The sequence below is a fragment of the Penicillium antarcticum genome (genome assembly GCF_028974205.1).
Source record: "Penicillium antarcticum strain IBT 31339 chromosome Unknown utg000010l_segment0_segment0, whole genome shotgun sequence".
Lineage (NCBI taxonomy): Eukaryota > Fungi > Ascomycota > Eurotiomycetes > Eurotiales > Aspergillaceae > Penicillium > Penicillium antarcticum.
In genome coordinates, this window is record NW_026695308.1 from 104,084 (window position 1) to 126,584 (window position 22,501).

At 46.9% G+C, this 22,501-nt stretch overlaps 6 protein-coding genes across 6 annotated transcripts; 2 read left to right on the plus strand and 4 right to left on the minus strand.

The window, feature by feature from the left end:
* Nucleotides 1-267: 267 nt before the first annotated feature.
* On the plus strand, nucleotides 268-1,208 carry N7508_011057 (Ankyrin repeat protein; the record flags this gene model as incomplete). Its single annotated transcript, XM_058469117.1, has 2 exons — nucleotides 268-693; nucleotides 783-1,208. 2 exons carry the CDS (start codon nucleotides 268-270, stop codon nucleotides 1,206-1,208), a joined length of 852 nt encoding a protein of 283 aa, XP_058314095.1.
* A 2,470-nt stretch (nucleotides 1,209-3,678) lies between these two features.
* Nucleotides 3,679-4,438, plus strand: N7508_011058 (uncharacterized protein; the record flags this gene model as incomplete). Its single annotated transcript, XM_058469118.1, has 2 exons — nucleotides 3,679-4,365; nucleotides 4,412-4,438. The coding sequence occupies 2 exons, from the start codon at nucleotides 3,679-3,681 to the stop codon at nucleotides 4,436-4,438; spliced, it is 714 nt and encodes a 237-aa protein (XP_058314096.1).
* A 1,056-nt stretch (nucleotides 4,439-5,494) lies between these two features.
* Nucleotides 5,495-6,561, minus strand: N7508_011059 (caleosin family protein; the record flags this gene model as incomplete). Its single annotated transcript, XM_058469119.1, has 5 exons — nucleotides 5,495-5,602; nucleotides 5,657-5,749; nucleotides 5,807-5,968; nucleotides 6,029-6,253; nucleotides 6,319-6,561. The coding sequence occupies 5 exons, from the start codon at nucleotides 6,559-6,561 to the stop codon at nucleotides 5,495-5,497; spliced, it is 831 nt and encodes a 276-aa protein (XP_058314097.1).
* A 3,017-nt stretch (nucleotides 6,562-9,578) lies between these two features.
* On the minus strand, nucleotides 9,579-9,972 carry N7508_011060 (uncharacterized protein; the record flags this gene model as incomplete). Its single annotated transcript, XM_058469120.1, has 2 exons — nucleotides 9,579-9,778; nucleotides 9,834-9,972. The coding sequence occupies 2 exons, from the start codon at nucleotides 9,970-9,972 to the stop codon at nucleotides 9,579-9,581; spliced, it is 339 nt and encodes a 112-aa protein (XP_058314098.1).
* A 3,876-nt stretch (nucleotides 9,973-13,848) lies between these two features.
* N7508_011061 (uncharacterized protein) lies at nucleotides 13,849-16,659 on the minus strand (the record flags this gene model as incomplete). Its single annotated transcript, XM_058469121.1, has 3 exons — nucleotides 13,849-15,259; nucleotides 15,319-16,052; nucleotides 16,144-16,659. The coding sequence occupies 3 exons, from the start codon at nucleotides 16,657-16,659 to the stop codon at nucleotides 13,849-13,851; spliced, it is 2,661 nt and encodes an 886-aa protein (XP_058314099.1).
* A 1,031-nt stretch (nucleotides 16,660-17,690) lies between these two features.
* Nucleotides 17,691-18,720, minus strand: N7508_011062 (uncharacterized protein; the record flags this gene model as incomplete). Its single annotated transcript, XM_058469122.1, has 3 exons — nucleotides 17,691-18,248; nucleotides 18,298-18,650; nucleotides 18,711-18,720. Coding segments are annotated over 3 exons (921 nt in total), but the record flags the coding sequence as incomplete, so codon positions are not given.
* Between the last annotated feature and the right edge of the window lie 3,781 nt (nucleotides 18,721-22,501).

Consider the following 22,501-nt stretch of genomic DNA (forward strand, 5'->3'; position numbering starts at 1 on the left):
GGCCTTGTCCTTTTCAGCTTGCCTCCATCCTCAAACAGTTGGATGCAGCAAGTATGAATCTATCTGGAGGTTGTTAGGTAATAGCGCTAGTCCTGTATGGCAACTGACAAGGTTTGCGCCCTTTGTCTGACAGTGATACACCCGCCTATCTGGCAGCCTAGTGCGCTTCCTTCCGCATCACCGCATCCCACAACAACCTCGACAGCCCAGACTACTATAAATCGCCTGGTTCGCCACTCTTCCCATTGAGCTGGCCCTGCAGAAGCGATGCTCGATGAGGAACATGCAGCTCCAAGGGGTTTCACCAGACCCCAAACGGACGCGAACGTTTATATGTGGGGTCGCGTGGGAGAGCAAAACACCGTTATTGCCTCTCTCACTTCTGGAGTCTACGGGACCACCTCGACTGCGACCACGGCCTCGAGCCTGCTTGCCTCTTTGCCATCCATTCGTGTTGGTCCTTTCGTTGGCATAGGCGGCGGCATCGCTCGACCGGACGACGACCAAGGTATCCGGCTAGGTGACGTTTTCGTGAACCAGCCCTTTGGGACCACGGGCGGTGTCTGTCAGTACGACTTCATCAAGGCAAAGTCTGGTGACAAGCGTGAGCGCAAAGGCTTCCTCGGACGGCCTCTGACGGTCCTCAATGCGCTTCGCAGAATCCAGGCCTACCACAAGCGGAAAGACTCCATGGTTCCCTTCTTCCTTTGAGAAAAGAACTGCTGGCGAATAACCCGAAGATGGGCAAGAGATCCGAGCAAAAATCCTTCTATACTCACTAGGGCTTCGACAACGACCGCCTCTTCAAAGCTCCATGCGACCACATCCCCGGCCCGGACTGTCGGGGCTGTGACATGGCTGATGAGATTCAACGCGATACTCGAGACACCATCGATCCCGATATCCACTATGGGACCATCGTATCCGCCAACACACTCGCCAAAGACGCTGCTGCTCGCGATCGGATTGTTGCTGACCTCGACGAGGATTGCATCTGCTTTGAGATGGAAGCAGCCGGGCTGATGAACCACTTTCCCTGTCTTGTGGTCCGAGGGATTTGCGACTACACTGATTTTTACAAGAACGATCGATGGCAACGCTACGCCTCGGCGACCGCCGCTGCGTATACAAAGGAACTTCTGGCGTACGTGCCGGCTGCAGAGGTCAAAGAGACCAAGAGGGCACTGGAAGTGCTTCAGCTAGGTTAGATCTTGTTTCATTCACTAGCTAGACTAGCAAGTACACGAGACCGCATTACATTGAGATTGGCATACGTCCTGACTGTGAGTAGTTAAAACGACAGATTAATAGCGTGCAGCAGACGACAGTTGCAACGAAAGCTATAACTGATTCCATCAGGTCTGATCTTCGCACCGATGTGATCGGGCGCTGGCTTTTGTCACCCGGATCCGTCTATAAATGCCAACCACGCGAGGACACTCCGCTATGAGGGGACTGGCGCGGTGGATCCTGGAAAATCCCGTCTTCAAGTCGTGGCACTCGCGGTCGCGTCGACATTTATGGCTGCACGGGCTTGCGGGATGTGGAAAGACGGTTCTCAGTTCGACCGTGCTTGATCATGTCGCGAAGGAAACCAACGGTCTAATCATCAGCTTCTTTTTTGACTTTAGCAACTCTGCAAAGCAGACATTGGATGGCATGCTGCGGTCGCTTGCTTTCCAGCTTTACCAAGGCGGGGTCGGCTCTGCCATTCATCTTGACGCATTATTTGTAGCTTATGGTCATGTATCGATACGGTGTTGTTGTTGGGTTTGAAAAATTGAGGCGATCATACGCAGCAGTCAGGAAATGGCGACTGGGAATTCAAGCTCTAGATTGATCGCACGCTAGTAACAAGGTGGGTCGTGAACAAACCCCAGTTACCGAACCTGTGAGGTCTCGGCGGTAGTTTTCTGGGCCATCAATTTTAGCGAGGCAAGGTGGACAGTGCATTTGTGCTGTATCCCGCGGCCGTCCCCCAGCTGCTCACGCAGGCTGCGTAGACATCTCGTCTGCAGTCAATTTGGTGGCCTTCAATTATGACAAGCCATTCAAGAGGTTCGGGCCCGCTTGCACCCTTCGTCATCTTCTTGCTCATGTGCTCGTTTAACGTTTTGGTTGATAATATTATGTCTATTTGAAACACGAGGCGGGATATTTTTAACTGACAGTTCAGCCAAAATTCGTTCCTGGAAGGTCTCGAAGGGTCTGAACGGGATTTGCCTGCGTTCGATGGTAGGGAAATTTGTTTGGATTGTGGCAGCCGCTGGGTTGTCAAGCATTCTTAAAAAGTCGGAGGTGATTTGAGCCTCGTAAAGATGAATAAATTCTCGATCCATCGGGCTTGCTATGAGAAGACGGGACTTGTGTATGTGAGCCAGGGAAACAAAACGGTGAAACCTATGACAATTTCGACGGCAAGGAGGACTAACCAAATGACTTGTTGGCCTCGATGGCTTCAGACGGTGCTCCTGAAGTTGGGCAAGAGATAGCAGGACACACACAAAGTACGGATCTTCTTTCCATTCCTTTGGGGTGACACGAGCAAGCTTCTTCTTGGAAAGTGGCGAAACAGCGTAATCAACGCCTCCGTCATGATGGCGAGGCTGAAATTTGTGCCAACGAGTACCACTGACATTTGTGTAGTTCAAATAGCCAATCACCGGTAGTGGTTCTTGAGAGACAGATCGGTCGGGTTGGTCGCGGCGATAAAACACGGTGTAGTGAGGTCGATGAACAGGATGACCCGCGAAATTGAAGCAAGGCCCTTTGCTATTCCCGTAATTTGTTAACGATATATAATAGAAGCTATCCGTGATCACCAAGTCGTATCTCACCTGCGTTTGTCCAAGATGCTTCCCTTGGATAGCAGAATGTTTGTGAGAGCGTTTAATTTCCCTTGGAGCGAGAAATTCCTGGCAAGTGACCGCGCTTCAGACTCCCCTTCATTAGGTTTCCCCTCTAAGGGCTGTTGGTCGTCGCGAGTGTCCTCCCTCGAAGGGGCATTGTAAACATGTTGAAATCGACATCCCATCAATTCCAAATGGCGGGGGGTCCAGTACAAAGGTTTAACCAAAAGTTCCTGATGACGGTGCATAAGGTCAGCGAGCGATATCACACCGTCGCTGGCTGACATGTTGGAACAAGTCATGGCATGGTGGAACGAAAGTAAAGGGGTGGCATCCTTTATAACGCTGACGCCTTATGAGCGCGTTATGACCGCCCGTCCTGACCGCCTTCCGGTTGTAAATTTGCACGGCTTGTGGGGTTTCTTTGGCACCACTTGTCTCCCCATTCGACACTCGCGAACGCGCAATTCATGCTAGTTTGGTTGAGTCTACTGGGTCTTACAGTATTACAAGAGAAACAGAGCGCTGTATTCTTAATGTCGGACTAAGGATTCTTCTACTACTGAGTCTGCCATCCCAACCTGTCGTGATTTGCCAAACCGCTCTTCACTACCTGTTGCAGTAGTGAACTTTGTAATTAGCGTTTCCTCCACTTCATGCGCTAATTGATCACCCTCACCGAAAAACAAACTATCCCAAGTAGGATGAGGCTCTTAGGCACCTACAATAACCAACCCCACCCACCCCTCTCCCTCTCCTTCTTTCCCCCGCCGAACTTTGTAATTTCACCACTCTTCAAGCTCGGAAGAGGTAGGCAGGCACCTGCAAAATGACCACCTCGTACTTTAGCACTATCACCAACGAATCGGCCTTTAAGGCACACTTTCAACAGGATCTTGGGAAAGTTTTTTCCGACGTCAATCTCGTCGCCGCGAGTGAATGGGGGCGTGATCATCTGTTCGCATGTCGTGTAATCCGGCGAGAGACGCAGCGCTCTGTTCTTCCGATTTTGTCTGAGTATACAAGGCCATCAGATTTGAAGTCCTCATCCGAAATCATCAACTTTGTGAACGGTCCGCCGGACCCGATGTACATGGCTCAAAGCGAGCACCGACTCGTGCGGAAGTTTGACTACGGGATGTCTCTTGGACAGATCTGGGCGGCGTTGGCAATGTTCAAAAGTGGCCAAGGGCGTCGCGGAAAAGAAATCCTCGCCGGCTCTGATGACGAAACGGATGAAGGAGAAGAAAGAGCAAAGCGGCCCAGACGAAGCACCCTCCAAGAAGATTACATGGATTCACGCACAATTCAAGTTGGCTCCAGCAGTCCACAGGAGATAAGCTCCCAAGAGACATCTTCTGTCGGTTATGTCGATCCCGAATCACACAGGCTCCTGGCCTCACCGGAAGACGAAACCTTACGGCTTGCATCGTGCGTAATTCGACATATCTTGTACTTTGGTGCCCCTCAGGATTCTGTGGATTTGCGAACCGTTGTCGAATTCCGGGATGCGAAAGTGAGAATGGCTGCATATACTCCCATACTGAAGCGGAAGATAGTAGCTATCGATGACGGAGGCCTCTGCTTAAGGAAGGAATTAAACGGTTGTTTTTCACTCTTCAAAAATCACCTGGCGATTTTGGAGGGCAAAAGACAATTTCAATGTCTTGAGAATGGCCGGCCGGTCATATCGGATAACTGTCTCGCCCAGATGACTTGCGAAGCTCTGGTAGTCAGCATCGTCGATCCGTTCAACGAGTTGCAGCCAAATGGGTATTACTTTCTTCTCTTATAACATCTAACCCTTTTGGAATCAAGGTAATACGCATACTGACAACATGACGAAGAGTTATAGTAATTAATGCTACGCAGCACTATATGTGCTTCGTCCACTTCGAGATCAGTGAGGAATATCTTTTGGATCTTGAATCGCCTTCGCCCAGCGCCTTTCTATATGTGAATTCCACACCTTGGTTTGACCTTGATTCTCCGTCTGGGAGGAGGCAGGTGGTCTCCAACCTTTGTAGTTTGATGCGCAGGGAACTCTATGCTTGATTGTTGCCTATTTTACTCTCTCATTGTGATTCTCACCTCCATATATCGTTCTAGCTATAACCAAACCCGCCTTTATATATTACTGCAGATTAAACACAAGCACAATGTAATACGGCTGCTCTGGTCAAGAGCAACAATTCAACATGACTGAAAGGTGGAAAAGTAAGAGTTGCGGGCAGAAAATGCTGAGGGGCTGGTAGTCAAAAATGTTTATTAACCAAATTGCATGGGTGGGAGGACGGTGGTGATTCAATTTAGTTTATAGACAAACAAATATTTTTTTCCCTCGGTTCGGCCTGACAATTCGATGTACCTATTCATATTTGAGATGCGATCCTCTTTGGGGTTCAAATTGAGCAAATACCAACAATCGTTTGTTTCAAACCCTAATTGAGCAGATTGTTCATCAGGGCTATTGTACATTTATGAAGCTTCTGCGTAGCAGAGTCGAAGATGATTAGGCGAACTAGGTCCACGGAGAGAGCATTTAATGATTTGTCAAAATTCTTCTCTAATCACCTTGAGACGCTTTTGGGGTGTTTTGTGTCTACCCCAACCAGAGCAAGTAGGAGCTTGTTAGAACATAGTTATTAAATCAATTTCTTTCCTCCGATAAAACCATCTCCTCCTAAGCCCCAACCTTGCATCCAGCCTGTTGGTGTCTTCCTTGTTTCCCTGATCTTCCAGAACAACGAGCCCTAGCAATTGTTAGCCAAGCCATGTCCCTCGGCAGTTCGGACAGATTTCCATACATCATAAACCGCTCGTAGATCTTCTCTGTATGCTTTATTGTCCTTTTGTATCAAAAGCCAAGTTGTTCCCCATTCAAAAAAGGCTGCAAACCACTGCATACAGTAATTGTTAGTGTCAGTCAAAATTTACCGCCCATATTGAAAACTTACTCCAAAAGGATCAGCGGCGCATCTATGGCCGTGCATTAGCTGGAAAAGCTCTCGAAGTGTTAAAGTCCCATCGTCATCATTATCCCATTTTGAGAACAAATTTTCGAAGAGTTGCGGTACGAAACGGCCCTCTGGATCGTAGACGCCACTGTCCGAACCATGCTGATATAGGCGTTAGCTTCACTGTAACCTCTAATATTCTGCGCTCTGCGAGATATTCACCTTAGCTTTATGAATGCTTGTTATATAAACACGGAACCATGGGTCAGGCAACCACGAGTATGCTAGGCGTGTGGGATAGGAGAAGTTGACGTTGATTATGAAAGTCGCAAGTATCGAGAAAAAAATGTTAAAGCCTAGCTCCCGAAACCCAGTGTAGGTATCCCAAGGGTAGATCATCCCGTCGCCATCGCGATCCCAGAAGAGGATGTGCTGCTGAAGGGGCGTCTATACATCATCAACATCAGCATAAGGGCGATAGATCTTGAGGAAACCATAGTCCCCATACATACATAACCGTCACATTTTCTGGCCCATTCAAGGTCGCCCTCAGGCATTTCCACGGATACCGCTGCGTTAGCTCGTGCAACACCAGGGTTTTCTATGGCGTCGGCGAGGGAGACTGCTGGGAGCCGCTTGCTGGTGATGTAGCTCTTCTCAGCAACTACCACAGTCTCATTGTTCTCTTCCACTGCCTTGATATATCGCTTCCTCTCGCGGGTTTCTCTGGTATGTGTGGAAATTGATTCAGGCATCACGATGAGTTGAAATATGTAATACAGATGATCAATAAAATCGAACTGATTAATGAGATGGCCCTCTTGAAATGCAGTGGACGCCTAATATAATTACGTGGCTCGCATGTGAAACTAGTTGGCTGGTTGAGCATGTTGCAAGGATGCTTACACTACGTGACGTCATTGTGCTAAGTCATTCGACCAAGCAGAAGCCAGGGATTACCTATATATATGAAAGCGATTATGATTTCAAGTCCAGGGTGGATAAGGTCACAGCGAGCGTTCACGGGTGCCCGAAGATTGCCTCTACCAGAACCCCTGGAGTTCGATATACAGCCCCATAATTTTCAAGCTGAACCCTATGAGTTTTATAAAGCGTGGTGGTATGTGCCTGTTCTGTTATTTCTTTCCCCAATTGTGAAGGATACGGAACAAGACCTGGCATATGGTATACCGATCCCATAGATAAATTACAAATAAGTTCTATGAGAAATATATTGGTGAATTTCAGTACCTAAAGCCCTAATCCTGAGTATTTACACCACTGTACAGTGACGCAGCAAATGTTTTAACACCCTTGGACAGACCGCTTTGGCACCACTTATTGCAAGCGAAAAGCAAGTTTATGACATCTTACTTTTAAAATATTCTTGTTTCAGTAGGTATTTTTCATAGAAGGTATGATTTAATTCAATACACAAAGGCCAAGTACTTTATTAAGAAACAAAGTAAACAATGTTGAAAAAATCATGTTTTTGACCGGCAGAATCTAAAAATTCAGAGGGGTGTTAAAACATTGGCTGCGTCACTGTAGTCAACAGCGATCTGTTGCCTCATTTGTTACGAGGTGAATGAATCCCGAAGATTGATCGATAAGGGTGTTCGTCACTACAGTCGAAAAATCGTTCCCGCTCGTGTTGGCCAGCGCAACGTTTTCGTGTACGTGCACGAATATATGTCTTCACCATCTTGCTTCGCATGTTTGATCGGTGTAAACTCTGAATGGAAGAATAAAGGCTTAAGTTGCAGATTATTTCTTGGCAGTGAACTGAGTATTCGGGCTTATTCAAGACCATCCAAGCTGCTCCACAGCCTCACTAGTCATATCACTAAACTCGAGTCGATACCCTCTGGTCAAGATTTCAAAAGACACTAAAACTTTGTCATGCCGGAGATGGCTGATAACAGTGCGGAGACGCTCTTCTCCGTCCTCATACCTGTTGGAAAAGTCTTCGTACCCCTTCTTGTCCCCAAGCCTTTTTCTCCGAGCTATGTTCTCCAAAAGTTGAACGCTGATCCCAGAGAAGTGTTCCATCGCATCTTGTCCAACTCGGATGATAACAATATCGTCCTGGCAACGAGTCACGTGATTACTTCCCTGCTTAATGCAGTCACAGTATGTTTGCGGGTAAGACTCAATGCCAAGGTCCTGAAGTTGTTCACAGTACATCAAAAGACAATCCTTCGTGAGATGATATTGGAATAATACGAATTCGGGCTTGCCGATATGCTCCAGATGGGTTAGATGATCCTGAAGATCACGTATTGCACAAGCAACACAAGCCATGCATCTTTTTCTGGCCGCTGTTCCTAATTTTGCCGTGCTACTATTTCGTTCTTCAGAATGAAGACTTCAAGTATTGGTGCTTGCACATACCAGCGTATGAGGTTGAGGTAAGTTGCAAATGCATGGAATATAGCCAAAAGCGCTTTCTGGAGTTGGCACAGGTTGTAGCCGGACATTGCAATGTTTGCACACCTTGAAGCATCGCCATGAATTTCTGAAAGCTTCTCACTAAAGCCCTCACAAAGTTGCAAGCAGAGCTCGGGGAACGGATAGAACACTAGAGAAGGTATGTTTCCGGACCCCAATAATGTATCCTGTAGTGACCTTAAACCATCCCCAAGCGTGCCGAGAATAGCCGCATCAGTGGACCTGAAGCTGTCTATGGCATCTATAATAGTTGTCGTCGAGTCAAAGAGTTGTTCTCGCGTACAAGGCTGAGGTTTAACATTCATTTTGTTGAGCTGACCAGAGGGCAAAGGTATTTAGCTCAAGGGACGGCCGAGACAGAAGTGGATCATACAGGCCAAAGGATCAATTCTAGTATCAATACAAAGAATCCAAGCACCCAGCTGGTGCAGTCTATAATAAATAGTTCGAGGCTATCTTGTGACATTTTCTTGTAAAGAGCGAAAGTGAAATGACATCACGAAATCTCATCCAGGTTAATTGGCCCCACAGCCCGCCTGTCGATAGGGAAGGAAACGGCCAAAACAAATCGGTCAAAATTCGGTCTCCATGAGCAAATATTATGTGGGAAAAAAAAAAAAAAAGCAAAAAAGATCCTGTCGTATACAGTACGGTACATGTAACGTACAGCAAAGGACTCGGCCGGTCGGGGTGACAACGCCTTATTTGACAGCTTCTCCCAGAATGGCCCCCGCCACGCAGTGCTTTCCCCATGAATTGGTGGACTGTTGTCGGCCGAAAACATATTCCCAGGATAAGGTGCATTTTACGGCGGCCCTCAATTTAGCGCGGTCCGATCAATGAAGGCCTTGGCAGTGGGGCCCTAGAGAAGAAAAGCAGTCGTCGAGGAAGGAGATTTCGCTAATACTAAAGTACCATATTCAATGCCATTACATTAATTTCTGTAAGTGATTATCTTCTAAAAGACCAGTCACATTTCTCCATCGTCTCCACCATCTGTAATAAATGCAAGTCCACATCCTGTATGGGTCTACCAAAGCTCGCTTTCCGCGCTTATCATCCCCGACAGGTCCTCAGAACCGTCTTTATTACCGCGTTAAAAACGGTTCTGCATGACAGACAGAGCAGTTGTTATATTCATGCTGCCCTCATACAGTAGAGCGCGGCTTTGAAACCGTTGCGATGCTTTGGCAAAATCCATAGCCAAGACAATCTCCACCATCTTGGACCGCGAAGCACAAACAGTACAGTGGCAAGACAGCAAACCCCAAGCTCCCAAGTATACCTGTCACGATTTCTTTCTGCCCACTAACACCAGTATTCACGCGATCATCCAACCAGGGATTTTGCCGTTGAAAGACTGCTGCCGAAGGTTCTCATCTTTGCTGGTGTCAACCCGAGGGTCGAGCTTATTGATGAGCTTAGAGTCATGCGGCCCAGCGGTGTCGCCGCTTTCCTGGCCGCTGGCTGAATCAAGACGATTATCGTCTGGAGTTCTTCCGGAACTGGATTCACGGTTTTCTAGACAATTCAACTATAGGCGCTGAATTTATCGAAGGATTAAGGGCTGTCACACCTGTACTCGTCATCACGTTTGTATCAGCCTTGTTGCCTGGATCTATAACTGCAGCATGAGGTTCATGATTGTAGGAGCTACCCCTTTCCCGCTGCTTGCTCGTCATCACATTCTCTGCCTGTCTCACAAATGTAGACATATCGGTGATAGAAGTAGAAAAGTACGAAATTGTGCCTGGACAATTTTTCGGCCCAAAAGAGTACTCAATGTCAGCTTGAAAGTAAAAGGGTATATAAATGGTGTATAATCGCCGGTGATGTCATGCTGACGAAAATCCACTATTCCCCATCTGTACGATTATACGGCAGATTTGGGGAGTAGTTGGTACAAGCGATCTAGTGGTTTAGCACAGGAAATTCCGGTATTGCGTCAGAGCTTGATGCCGGAGGACTACCGTATTTCAATTCCACGGAACTTTTACGATTAATCAGTAATGGAAGCTTTACGTCATAATTACGTAGACTTCTACTCAAGTAGGGTTTCAGGTGTAGACATAATTATTCTTGTACCAAATAGTTCAATCTGTGTTCGGATTGACCACCATGCCGCCTATTATACATATGACCAAGCCAGACCCGAGGGGACGAAGAGATGAGCATGACACTCATTCTATTAAAAAACGTCAAAATTCGGAAAAGTCTCGTCAAAATGGCACACATCCTGACGAGAAGAACAGTGCGTTCCTTCTACGAACCTTTTGGGGGTTTTCGTGTACTAACGAGGTCTATAAAGAAGGAACCGCAAAGCCAATATCTGAGCTTCAGGGAGGATAACATGGGAAGCAGAACATGCCAGAAATTTCTAGAAACCATCAAAATCTGCATATATTCTTCTCCCGCAATAACGAGTTCTCTCAGTATACCGCATGAGAACCCCGAAGAAAACAACAGAGTCAGTGAGTTTTTCAGACAAGAAAAGCATCAAGCATCAATCCTACTGACCATTGATTCGGTTTCAGACGATAGGAGACCTGCAATACTAAACGATCACCGTTCAGGAAGCTTGAATCAACATTAGGAATCAGACAGTCATGAATTTATACATTTGCTATTATCTATATTCCTTGCAAGGAGTCAGGATAACTGAATTCCACTATTTCTACTAGTACTACTACCCTTGCTGCTGCTGTGACGTGGAAGACACCGAAATGCACCTTAGAAGTCGATAAAATCGCAGAAGACTGGACAGGAGCGAACCGCACAACCCGGTCCACATGCGCATCATGATCGGATACTTCGACCTAATGAAATGGACCCCGCCTACAAAAAGTCCTACGAGTAAGCCCCTAATTTGACACAAGCCTCCGAAATATCTTTAGCGACCTCCCCCAGGCGGCTGGATCGAGCAATTTGAAGCAATCCATATGTCGAATGGGACTATGGTACTACCGGTTAATAACATACTGCCCGCCTGGGAGGGCTGAAGGTTTATTGGGGCAAATTACATAATAGCTATGGCCAAAGAGGGTTTATTAGTGCCGGTGGCTTCCTTAGAGTCTGACTTGGAATAAGAAAAGTGGCCTTCCCCTTAACTCCCAAAGCCCCCACAAGCCAGTACAACTTCTCGAGAACCTCCGCGCAAGCGATGAACAGAAACCAAAAAGACTATAACAATAATCCACGAGGGCACTTCATTGGCTTCCCTTAAATCACCCTACTGAATGACGCACCTAAGGTGCCCCTATGAAATTTTGTATGACTCCAAACGCAGGTAATTTGGGCTAAATGCGTGATTCAAAGCCTAAATATGGCCACAATGGGACTGTCAAGAACATTATCAACAGCCTCTGCATAATACCAGTGGCTATCATCAGATAGATACCTCGCGAACAGAGAACACCTTTCCGTGTGTTGAGATTATAAATTGTTGCATGATTCGATATCAGGCAAATACATATCGTGTAAGTGCATTGCCATGCTAAAAAACGATCGTTCTATATCGAAGCAGGTAGGATTCAACAATATAAACCTTCAATAACAAAGTGAGTAGCATCTTCACGCCCAAGAGTACCAGGAAAAGCAAATGCCGGTATCCATAAAGATGACTGAAGTTGAACTGCCAGTGTTACTAGCGTGAACTTTCTTCAAAACCCTAGTTCAGTCCAGGTTAGTCATCCTATGCGCTGCCACATCCGGGCCGATTCTCGTTTATTGACGGCGTCTTTGTGAATTCTCCATCGTCATCAATACGAGTAGCTGGTGTCCCCATGGGAATATCGGAATATTCGGTGGCTTCAGCATCAATGATGGTTTGTATTTGACTGCATGTGTGAAAGACCATCGCGCTGTGGTACCCGTGTAAGTTCCGCAGAATTGATGGAGCGACCGACACTGGGGACTTTGCTTCGGCTTTCATATTGAGCGGTATCTTGTATCAGTTTCGGGGAGGCTTGTAATAGATTATGGTGATGTGTAGAGCATTATGAACAAAAGAGTGCGAGTTTGAAAGCATTAGTTGAGAAGTAGCTGGGTGGGTAACCAGGATTTAGTCGAATTGCGGGGACGCCACTGTATTATTGATTGGCCAAGGGCTACGCAAGCGGCAAGCATCGCGTCAACCTAGCGGTGGAAGTGTATTTCATGCGGGGCATCAGACAGGCAAGCTAACCAAAGTCAAACTTTGCTTTGGAGGCTATTGGACGGAAAAAGCAGCCGTCTGCAGGGCCTGCTTCGGGCTCTGTTAACATCTCTGTTTCTGTCGATCAAATGATACCGAAAATCGGCAATACGCCACTAAAGTGAGAGATCGGCTTACGGAGCTCTTTTCCGGCCAATTAGAAACAAGTGGAATCTCCAATTGAAATAGCCATCATCGGTGAGTATGCAAGGGAATTTTTCTGAGTTTGTTGATCTCACAAGTACTATAAAGAAGTTTGAATTGATTCAATATACAGTACTAGACGCGGCATTCAACTGAGTACTGGGAAGCGATACCTAATTCGCTCACAAATCTCGATCAAAGATGGAGAATAGGGAAGCGGCCACACATTTATCCAAAAGATCTTGGCGTAGCATTTGTCCTATTTTCTCCAACTCGAGGCTTGCCAATCCTCTATCCTTTATCGCCGATGCACTCCACAATCTTGGTCAAGTCATCCCGCTGGGTGATATGGTACTGTAAGGTTGTGAAATTACATATTCTTCCCCGCGCCCCTCTCTTGCTTCAGGCGTCTGCACTCAGACTCCCGTGCTCCGTTTTGAGCTGACTGCATTTGTTGGAACGCCAAGATAAACAGCTGAATACGCGCCAGTAACAACGCTTTCATTACGCTTTGCAGATAACTCAGTGGCACATGGCCATGGCATCCAAACCATATACGTCAATGTGTCATTCAAGAATTAGTCGAATAAACGAGCCCTTGCAATACTAGTTTGCTTGAGTCATACAGCATCCATTTGCTTACCCATTTGCTACCTTATAACGTTAGATGGCTGCTTGCCAAGCTATTTTACGCTTGGTAGGTACACATTGGTCAATATTCGCAGCACTAGTTATTTCTCGTGTGCTCTTCATTGATATCGACCCGTCTGCCTTTCCAGAGTGCCATCTTATCAATCCAATTTCAATATGTTGAAATTACGATGTAATAAGGATAGATGTGCAAAAGATGCCTGGTATTGAACGAGGTTGTTTAAGTCTGTCCCCCCCCTTTCCCCCAGAAGGAGGTCACTTTATAGCTATTTATACTAGTAAAGTACTTTAGAAGAGGACACGGTGGCGATTTCCCATGTTAGTGGTATAGGCAAATTCTCACTATAATTCGATCGGGTAATGGTTGCATGAACCTCGGAAATTGAAGCATTGCCCGTACGGCAAATGGCCTCATATTTCAACACAATATTTAGATCCCTAATCTCAGTCTGTCACTTATTATTTCCTATTATTCTCGTAGCCATGACGTAAAATCAGTTGCCTGGAATTGTCCAAGGCATCCTACAATGAATATATTTTCACATCAAGAATATCTCTTACAAATCGTGACATTTCTTTAAAGACATTAGTTCCCAAAAATACACTAAACGTGTGAACCAAGAAACACCCCTATAAAACACACCCCCTCAAAGTCGATGAACTCCTCAAAAAGCTCCATCCCACTCCCACAGTCACTTTCATTATAGATCTCATTCCTCCTCTCATTCCCATCTCCATCACTCCAATTGCCGGCTCCGTTCGCATTCCCACTAAACTTTTGACTCCTCATTTCTTTCAAATCACCAACAAACTCACTTCCATCAGGCCAATCCCTCAAATCAATCCCTAGCCCAGGCGCAATTCTCTTTATGACATTCTCACACAAGAGAAATGCCCTCCGCGATGCCATATCTACCTGCGAGGTCGCGTGGATCCACCTCATAGCCTTCCTGGCCGTTGCAATGGCCGTGCCGAGATCTGATTCTGGGAGTGGTGAGTATGCTGCTCCCAGTGATGGTGCGGAGGAGTTAGGCGTATTGAGCGTGAGGGGGTCAGATGACTTGAATTGTGATTGTGATTCTGGTTTGGTATTATAGGGTCGGTAGGATAGACCAAGAAGGAGGGCTGTTGTTGCTTGCATTATGAAATGAAGGACACTCCACCAGGGTGATGTGCGCGCTAGCCAAGGAAAGCTAGGGGATTCCGGAAGGATAGCGATTAATGCGCAGGCGGCTTGAAGGCAGTGAGTTGCCATTTCGTTGCGAAGTTTTGTGCACGATGTCTTGTCGGGATCTGGACTTGAGCCTGGAGAGTCACGGGATGGTTGGGTGTTTGTGTCGATGTGCGTGAGACAGGGTCTGCAGAGGGTAATTCGGGCGGAGTAATAGTTCATAGCTAGACAGACACGTTCGCGAACGAATGGCGCGCCGAGATCGTCAAGTTGGGGGTGGTTGAGGTGCCAGGGACCGGCGTCAGGAAGGGTGAATTGGTAGCAGGGAGAGAGTTTCGCAAGCCAGCGATCCAATTTCAGGCCGAATTTATTGACGTGGTATTCGATTCTAGAAGGGCCTTGACGGAGACCTTCAACGCTGTAGACTTTAGTCATGAGGGCTTGGGTGATGAGGGTTAAGTCAACGAGATGATGGAAGAAGAGGGACGGACAGGGCGGGCAAGCTGTAGACCATGCTTGGGACCGCTGCCGGCTGGGGGCTTCGAAGAGTGTTGGGCGGAGGTGTGTTTCGCGAAGAGATGAGTTTTGGAAGAGACGCTTTGCTTCAGGTTGGTCGAATGTTTCTTCTGCGCAGGGGAATGGGAGTGGTATGGCGCAGATGCTCTCCGTTACGCCAGAGGGGCGGCCGGTCACTGATGTTACGAGGTGTTCGAGAGAGTATATGGACCACCAGAGACGGACGCGGGCTTCTTTTGATGCTTCTGAGATTTGATTTTCCGTGAGACGGAGATTGATGCCGAGGGATAGGGCTGAGCGGAGAGCCATGCTGGAAAACTTGGATGCCCTGGTAATAGGTTTAATGATAGAGCTTCACGGGTATCTAAAGCAGCAAACGAGGCTTACCTGTTGACCTGTCCTAGACAAAGGAGGTATATTGCCATCAGGGATTCTAGTTGGATCTGTTGGAGATCGCTGTGCTCAAACAGAACGCCGAAATCAAAGCCCAGCAGCCGCGCCCGGCTCAGGAAGACCAGGTCCTCTTCGCTCATCCTGTGGTCATTGTCCATGAGTCGACAGTGTCGATAGCCAATGGCGAACATCATGTTCAGAATGGCGAGCCATTTCCGCGACTGCCGCGTTACCGACATATTCTCAAAAAACTTCTGGTACTGTGAAATGAAGGTTTCTTTTCGAATGACAGCAAAAGTCGGATGGACATATGTCATGTAGGTGTCAAAATACCGGTCTGCTAGTTCTTGCGGTGGAAAAGCAAAAGGGTCGCATGATTCGATAAACGGGATTTCTAGATTGTTAAGATGATAGTCCATAATGGACGTAGAAAGAACGCTTCCGGGACTCTGTCGCTGCTGAACAGATGCATCCTGATGACTATCCGGATGGGAAGAGTTCAGCGTACTCTTTGTTGCATTTCCTGACGGGCTAGTCACCCTCAATCCGCTCGCCAGTTTGCAAATCCAATTGACCTCCGAATTCTTCCCAAAGAATCCCGCAGCACGACTACTGTCATCCCGGTTTAGGTCTTCATCCACCTCATCGATCCCATCGAGCGAGCCTAGGGATGCCGAGGAGTCATCGGAAGTGTCACCGTTTCTTTGCGAGGATTTAAAATCCTTAGTCTTTGCAAAATATAGTCAGAAACCTGTATTCGAGTCTCAGAGCGTGAGACCCGGTCTCAAACGAGGCTACGGTCTCGTCTGATAGACTTACCTGCAATGCTTTCCTGATCTGTCGCGCCGTAGGCAAATCAACCTCCCCCTCCAGTTCTCGTAATAGTGCCTCGTACGCGTCGACGCGCTTGGCTAACGTACCCAATCGTTTTTGATCACGAACGCGCTTGACATCCTCGTAGGAACACAGCTGACTATAATAAACGCATTGTCTACACGACGGTCTCTGTCCGTCGCATTTGATCTTGCGTTGGCGACAAGGCTCGCAAGCACGAGCGGAGCGGCGGCGCCCGCCAAAACCAGCTTCGGAGCCCGCAAGCCGCGGAATAGCCACCTTCTGCGCGGACCCAAACGCTGAGCCTGGCGCAGAGGATGAAGATGACGTAGCAGAGGGGTAAGGCTGCGAGTAAGATTGCGCAGGCGCAGTAGGGGTTTGAAACGATGGTGAAAGCGAGTTCGGCGTTGGATAGGAACGAGCGTCAGCGCCAGGGCTCATGGACAGCGTCCAGCTCCAAGGTGCGATGCTAGATGGATCAAGACCCGGTCGATTCTCCATAGTTAGTCGGGAGTGAGGGTGTCACATAGCCTCGCGGGCAGGATTTGTAGACTCGGAACAGCTTCAGCGCGTCATTTGTGGAGAAAGGAGCAGCTCTTAAGATCATGATTAATTAGTCAAACTAGGACTCATTTCCCGTGAGGTATTGCGAGAGGCGGTGGTTGCCATTGGTGGGTCGTTGATCTGTGGCCCTATTTGACGTCAGACGGCATTTCGACCAATTGGCTTCATCCCATATTTCCTCTACCGCGACAAAAGCTCATATTATAGTTTCAAGGTTGACGTATCGATCGCCCCGGATAAAGTTACCAGTTCATTGGAATTGAACGTGGCTGAATGCAGATCGAGCGTACGAACGCAGCTGCGCATTGGACATTTTTGGCTGTCAACATATGCCAAGGCTTTTCCGTTCCGCGATGACGAGCTATGCGTCTGTGGCGAACGGAAAAGCGTGCACCATGTTTTGCTAGATTGCCTAAGATTGGGAGGATTAAGGAAAAATCTTCTAAGTAAGGCTGGCGACGCTTTAAACAGGATATCAACCCTGTTGGGGAGACCAGGAGAAGAAGGTAGAGGTAAGATTGACAGTTATTCACGGACCAAGACAGTGGAGACTATCGTGGTCTTCGTTGAAGCATCACAACTTTTTCAAATCCGCGCGCCATGAGGGCAGCATGAATACAACGACGGCACCGAGGCCATGGCAGGCCTCGGTGAGGCTTTAAGTTCGTTTAGGAAATGGTACACGATACATGTACGTAGGAAGATAAAGTTAACGTATTCAGTAAGCGAGTGGTGCACCCCGCGTCATTCTCGCGTTTTAGTTTAAACCTCTTTCTTCAACTACCCACCATGCCCCAATTCGCTCTCGAAGTTCCAAAAGCATATATAGCAAGAGGGGAGGATCTTATTAGCTATTTAGGCTTTTCCAAATGAAAAAAAAAAAAAAAAAAAAAAAAAAAAAACATCCAAATTCGTCGGTTGGCACGCAAGTTTGAAGGATCGGCTACAACGCTTACTCGATGTCTTACCGGTGTCAAATATGTCCTGGCACCTGACTGACGTGCAAGGCCGACCATCCTTTCTCCCACCAGCTTAGACTGACCGTAGCCTATCAGCGCGCTGTTAAGATCGACAGCTTCCTCTTCGATCGTGGCCGACGAGGCACCCAGCGCCGTAGCGGTGGAAGAGCAAAAGAACATAACCGCAGGTTTAAGTCTTCGGACCGAAAGTGAAAACAGGATGAGGTTGTATAGAGTTCGGAGGTGTGGCTCGAATCGAGCGAGGGGAAGGTTGAAGTTGACTGGCCATGCAGTATGGATGACGAGAGACACGGACTCTAGCATACGTTTAGAGGTCTTCCCCACTGGGTCCAGACAAAAGTCAGGGCGGTCCAGTGCACCATTTAGTGCCACAACCTTTGATGTCTGTTTTGGCGAAAGCAACAGACCCCTTTCGAACAGGCTGCCGCGCACCGCCTTTGACGGAGATGCCCTCCGTGTGAGACAGTAAACCGTCGACACCGAGTCATCGTTCAGCAATTCGAACAACACGTGTGCGCCCATTGAGCCAGTAGCTCCTGTCAACAGCTTTGCGATGTCAGGTTGATGATTCGGTGTCAAAATTGCATGCACTTACAACGCTCCTTGTCCTCCGTGGAGTTTCCGGGAAAGGCAAGTGTTTCCGAAATGAGGAGTATTTCTTGACCAAGTTGTTCATCAGTAAGGTACTGTCTTCGGCCGTCGATAGCCTATCTCCGCCCTGCAGCGCGCAGATAAAGAGGGCTAGCTGCGAGAAAGTGCCCATTTCAAACACAGAGTTGGGACTCGGAGAGTGGCAGGGGTCAAACCTGAACTGCTGCAGAATCAAGCGGCGGAGGTGCACTGCTTTTAGGCTGCCGACAGTCTTGAGATCGGCATCTATCCCGAGTCCATGCCAACACAGCTGAAGAAGGTGAGACTGCGTCTCGGCCAAGCCTAATTGGACACCCCCTTACGTCGCGCTTCCGTGGTGTATAGGGCCTCGATCAACCCAGCATATTGCTAATAGACTTGTGCTCATATCATAGAGCCTTTGTCTGTTCGCGGAAACTTTGCAGTATAAAACAGGATCGTCATCGTGTCTCGTGAAATCTGAGCAAAGGTCTCTGCCTGGTAATTAGCCTCTTCGACCGACGGCCAGATAGCATTGAGGTATTCCTCATCCGGCAAAGAATCAGACTCGGCTTTCTACGAGCGCAAGACCAGAAGCCCTGGAGTGGCTCTGCCCACTCCCACCACGACGGCTTCGTGGACCAGCGAATGTTGCTTGATGTGGCCTTCCATAGAAAGTGGCAAAACGTTTTCACCATTGACGAGGGTAACGCGGTCATCCAGTCTCCACAGGTACTTCCAGTGCCTGATTATCGTAGGATGAGGAGCAAATACATCCTTAGAATGGAAAGACCCGGGTGGATCGTCCGAATTTGAGGTGGTCAAAGCCGGATGACCGGCCAGGTAAACGCATTCATAGAGAGGTTCAGTTTCGCTGATGGGTTTCATCCAAATATATGGTCGTACGCTACCAGTCCTCATAAAAATGCCTATCACAACATTCAGCGTGTCAGCCGAGGTTGTTCCACTTGACGCTATGTGGCAACCTATAGCGGAGAGCTTACACAACCATGTTAATATATCCCTCAGCAGCATCTTCTACAGTATCCTGGGAGGCCGACTAAAGCTCATTTAACAGTATTGATTGTTGAAATATAAGGTCATTTGCTGTACGGGCAATGCCTCAATTTACGAGGTTCATGCAACCATCACCTGATAGGGCTTTTGTGGAGATTTACCCACTGCATAAACATGGGATATCTCCATTAGACCCTCGTCTATTGTACTTTTACTAGTATAAATAGCAGTAAAGATACTTCCTCCATGGGAGTAGACTTGAACAACCTCATTCTATGCCATACAGCTTTCACATATCTATCAGTTTTACATCGTAACTTCAACATTGATACGTACTAGGTTGGACTGTCTGATCCTTGGTAACGGACTCCTTCGTATGTCCCGGTTACTTAGACTGTAATAAAAACCATCAGTAATCTCTCCTTGGTCCGATCTGGAGAAATCACTTGGTAGATGTTCACCTTCCTCGCCCTATCCCTCAAGCCTTTACTACTGACCTAAAGGATACGATACATAGAACTAGAAGCGATCTGCTTTTACTTGGCAAGCTCGACTTTCAAATCGAGAGAAGTGCATTCCGCTAGGTATATTGCATAGTAGTTGCCCTGTAGCTGTTTCCCGCTTTGAGTGAATGGGACGTAAAAGCATGCAACATTGTACCTTTCGAAAGAGAAACGATCAGTTGCTCGGAGCAGACAAGATCCGTGAGTACACCTATATTTTGGAGTACTTTATGGTAAGGGGTCGCAGCGATGCATAGTTTTCCTTTCATATGTCCCAATACAAAGGTCAATGTGACTTGGTAGTCAATTCAATTATAGTTATAAACAGAATTCGAGGCAAAAGGAAGCTAGGCCATACCAATATCTTAGAAAAACGAGCCAATGCCGATCTTAGGAAGAGCTATCAGGCGTGATACAATCAATCAAAGGGTCTGACTGAAGCTGTTTAAGGATTGAATCTGTTATACAGACACTAGAACGCAAATTAGTGAAAAATACGATGAAACGCTCTAGTAGCCAAAGCACATACCTGAAGCCTCTAGTGATCATATCTGGGAATCTATTGATTATGGTTCCCCCGCCACCTTCAATCTGTTGGATAAGGGTATTGATCTGCTCGGTAGTGGCCGAGTCTTTAAAGGTTACCTGTCCTTGTTAGTGAGAATCGTAGAGAATAGGAAGAAGCCCAGTTACAATATAAGTCGTAGCCATCTTGTCGGGCATCTATAATTGATGTTGACTGCGCTGAACGGAAGAATAAAAACTTAAGGTTGCAGATTATTTCTTGACATCACTCACTAAACCTCACTATCGTTCTACCAAGAAAACAAAATGACGTCACCCACAGGGAGCCCCGCTATGGGTACCAGGCTATACATGCCAATCCGATTAGAGAGATGTCACCTGCCTATAAACATGGGTTTGTATATCATGCAGGAGCCGATAATGCTGAGCTCTGGAGAGTATTGTTGCTAAACTAGCGCAGTTCGTGCGTCATGAATCCTTTGAGGATGGCGATTTTTTTTGTACACAAAGCCCTGTGGGGATTATGGACCAAGATCGGTATTTCCTGAACCATGAGTTGGAAACCTTGGAAATTAGTTCTGCGAGACAACAACGAGTGCATGGCTCACAATGTACACGTTTTTGTGTTCAAGGTACAGTATGCAACAATGTGCCAAGCCCTTCTCGATCCAGAATCTCGAAGGTTGCCCTTTTGGTTCGAGGCTGAGGCTGTCATCATTAAGCCTAGCCATTGAGAAGACAAAGAACTCAACTCATGCAGTGGACTCTAAATGGGCTGTGGTATGATTTTTGTTCCTTAAATCGATTGAGGGAAAATGTTATTCCGTGCCAAGAGAGTAGACCTGGCTACGACCCTCCGCATGGGTCCCTACCCCGGACCCTCGAACCTCCCCTCAACCTACCCTGAGGGTCGTTGAGGTTCACTATGCGGACCCTCGGCGACCCTCAACAACCCGCATTTGCATAAATTTTCGACGCCTTACCTCTTTCGGTTGGATAAAATTGATGATTCATCTCTGTTTTTTACGGCTGTTCCTTTAATTTGCAGATATTTCACTGAATACTCTATCAATATAATGAACTATAAAAAAATATTCATGTAAAAGTACACTGTAGGTATGGTTACCTACATATTACAAGTAATATTCGATGATATTGATATGGTGGGTGGTCAATACTGTAGCGGTTGTCGATGTTGAAGTTACGATGTAAAAAGGATAGATGTGCAAAAGATGCCTGGCATTGAATGAGGTTGTTTAAGTCTCTGTCCCTCCAAGAGGTCACTCTCTAGCTATTTATACTAGTAAAAGTACCTTTGAAGAGGACACGGTGGTTATTTCCCACTATAATTCGATCAGGCGATGGTTGCATGAACCTCGGAAATTGATGCATTGCCCGTACGGCAAATGGCCTCATATTTCAACAGTCGACAAAACCGCATGTAAAGTTGTAGATATATATGTTGTAGATACTGTAACCTATATGTATCTTTATTTGTAGAACTACTGTTTTCAAGAAAACTATAAAGACGTAGTTCAAATGCCCTTTTTTTACAACATTTGAACTGTTATATCTTCTTCTATCAATCTGTCTTTAAGAATTCAAGATAAATGATCTAGGTATGTCGTAAATCTGGTTCAAAGGTTGCAATTATTGGACTTGGCCGTTCTGATCAATACTATTTTCTCAACTTGAGGGTCTCTTTGAGGGTCCCTTTAAGGGTCGCTGCGGGTAAGTGAGGGTCTGTTTGAGGTTCGTTGAGGTTCGTTGAGGTTCGTTGAGGTTCATTTATCAGGTTATCCACTATACTATCCAATCAGATCTAGCGATATGGATACAAAAGACGATAGATCAATTCTAGCATATAGAACAGGGACAAATGGATGCCCCAAGAATATCGCGCATCTTTTTATACAAACTGATCAGTAAGTTCCTTATTACAGTATCTTCCTCCTTAGTCAGGGTACTGTCTTCTAGTTACTGAATCTATCATGTCTCAGCTCTCTGATATCTACGTATCATTCAGCTTCGACGGGGTGCAATTAGACGCGCTATAATACCTTATTCCTGACGATTCTATGTCCTAACGCGAAAGCCAGAGTCAACAACTATCCGAAAGCCAAGTTGGATCAGTTCTAGACCTTC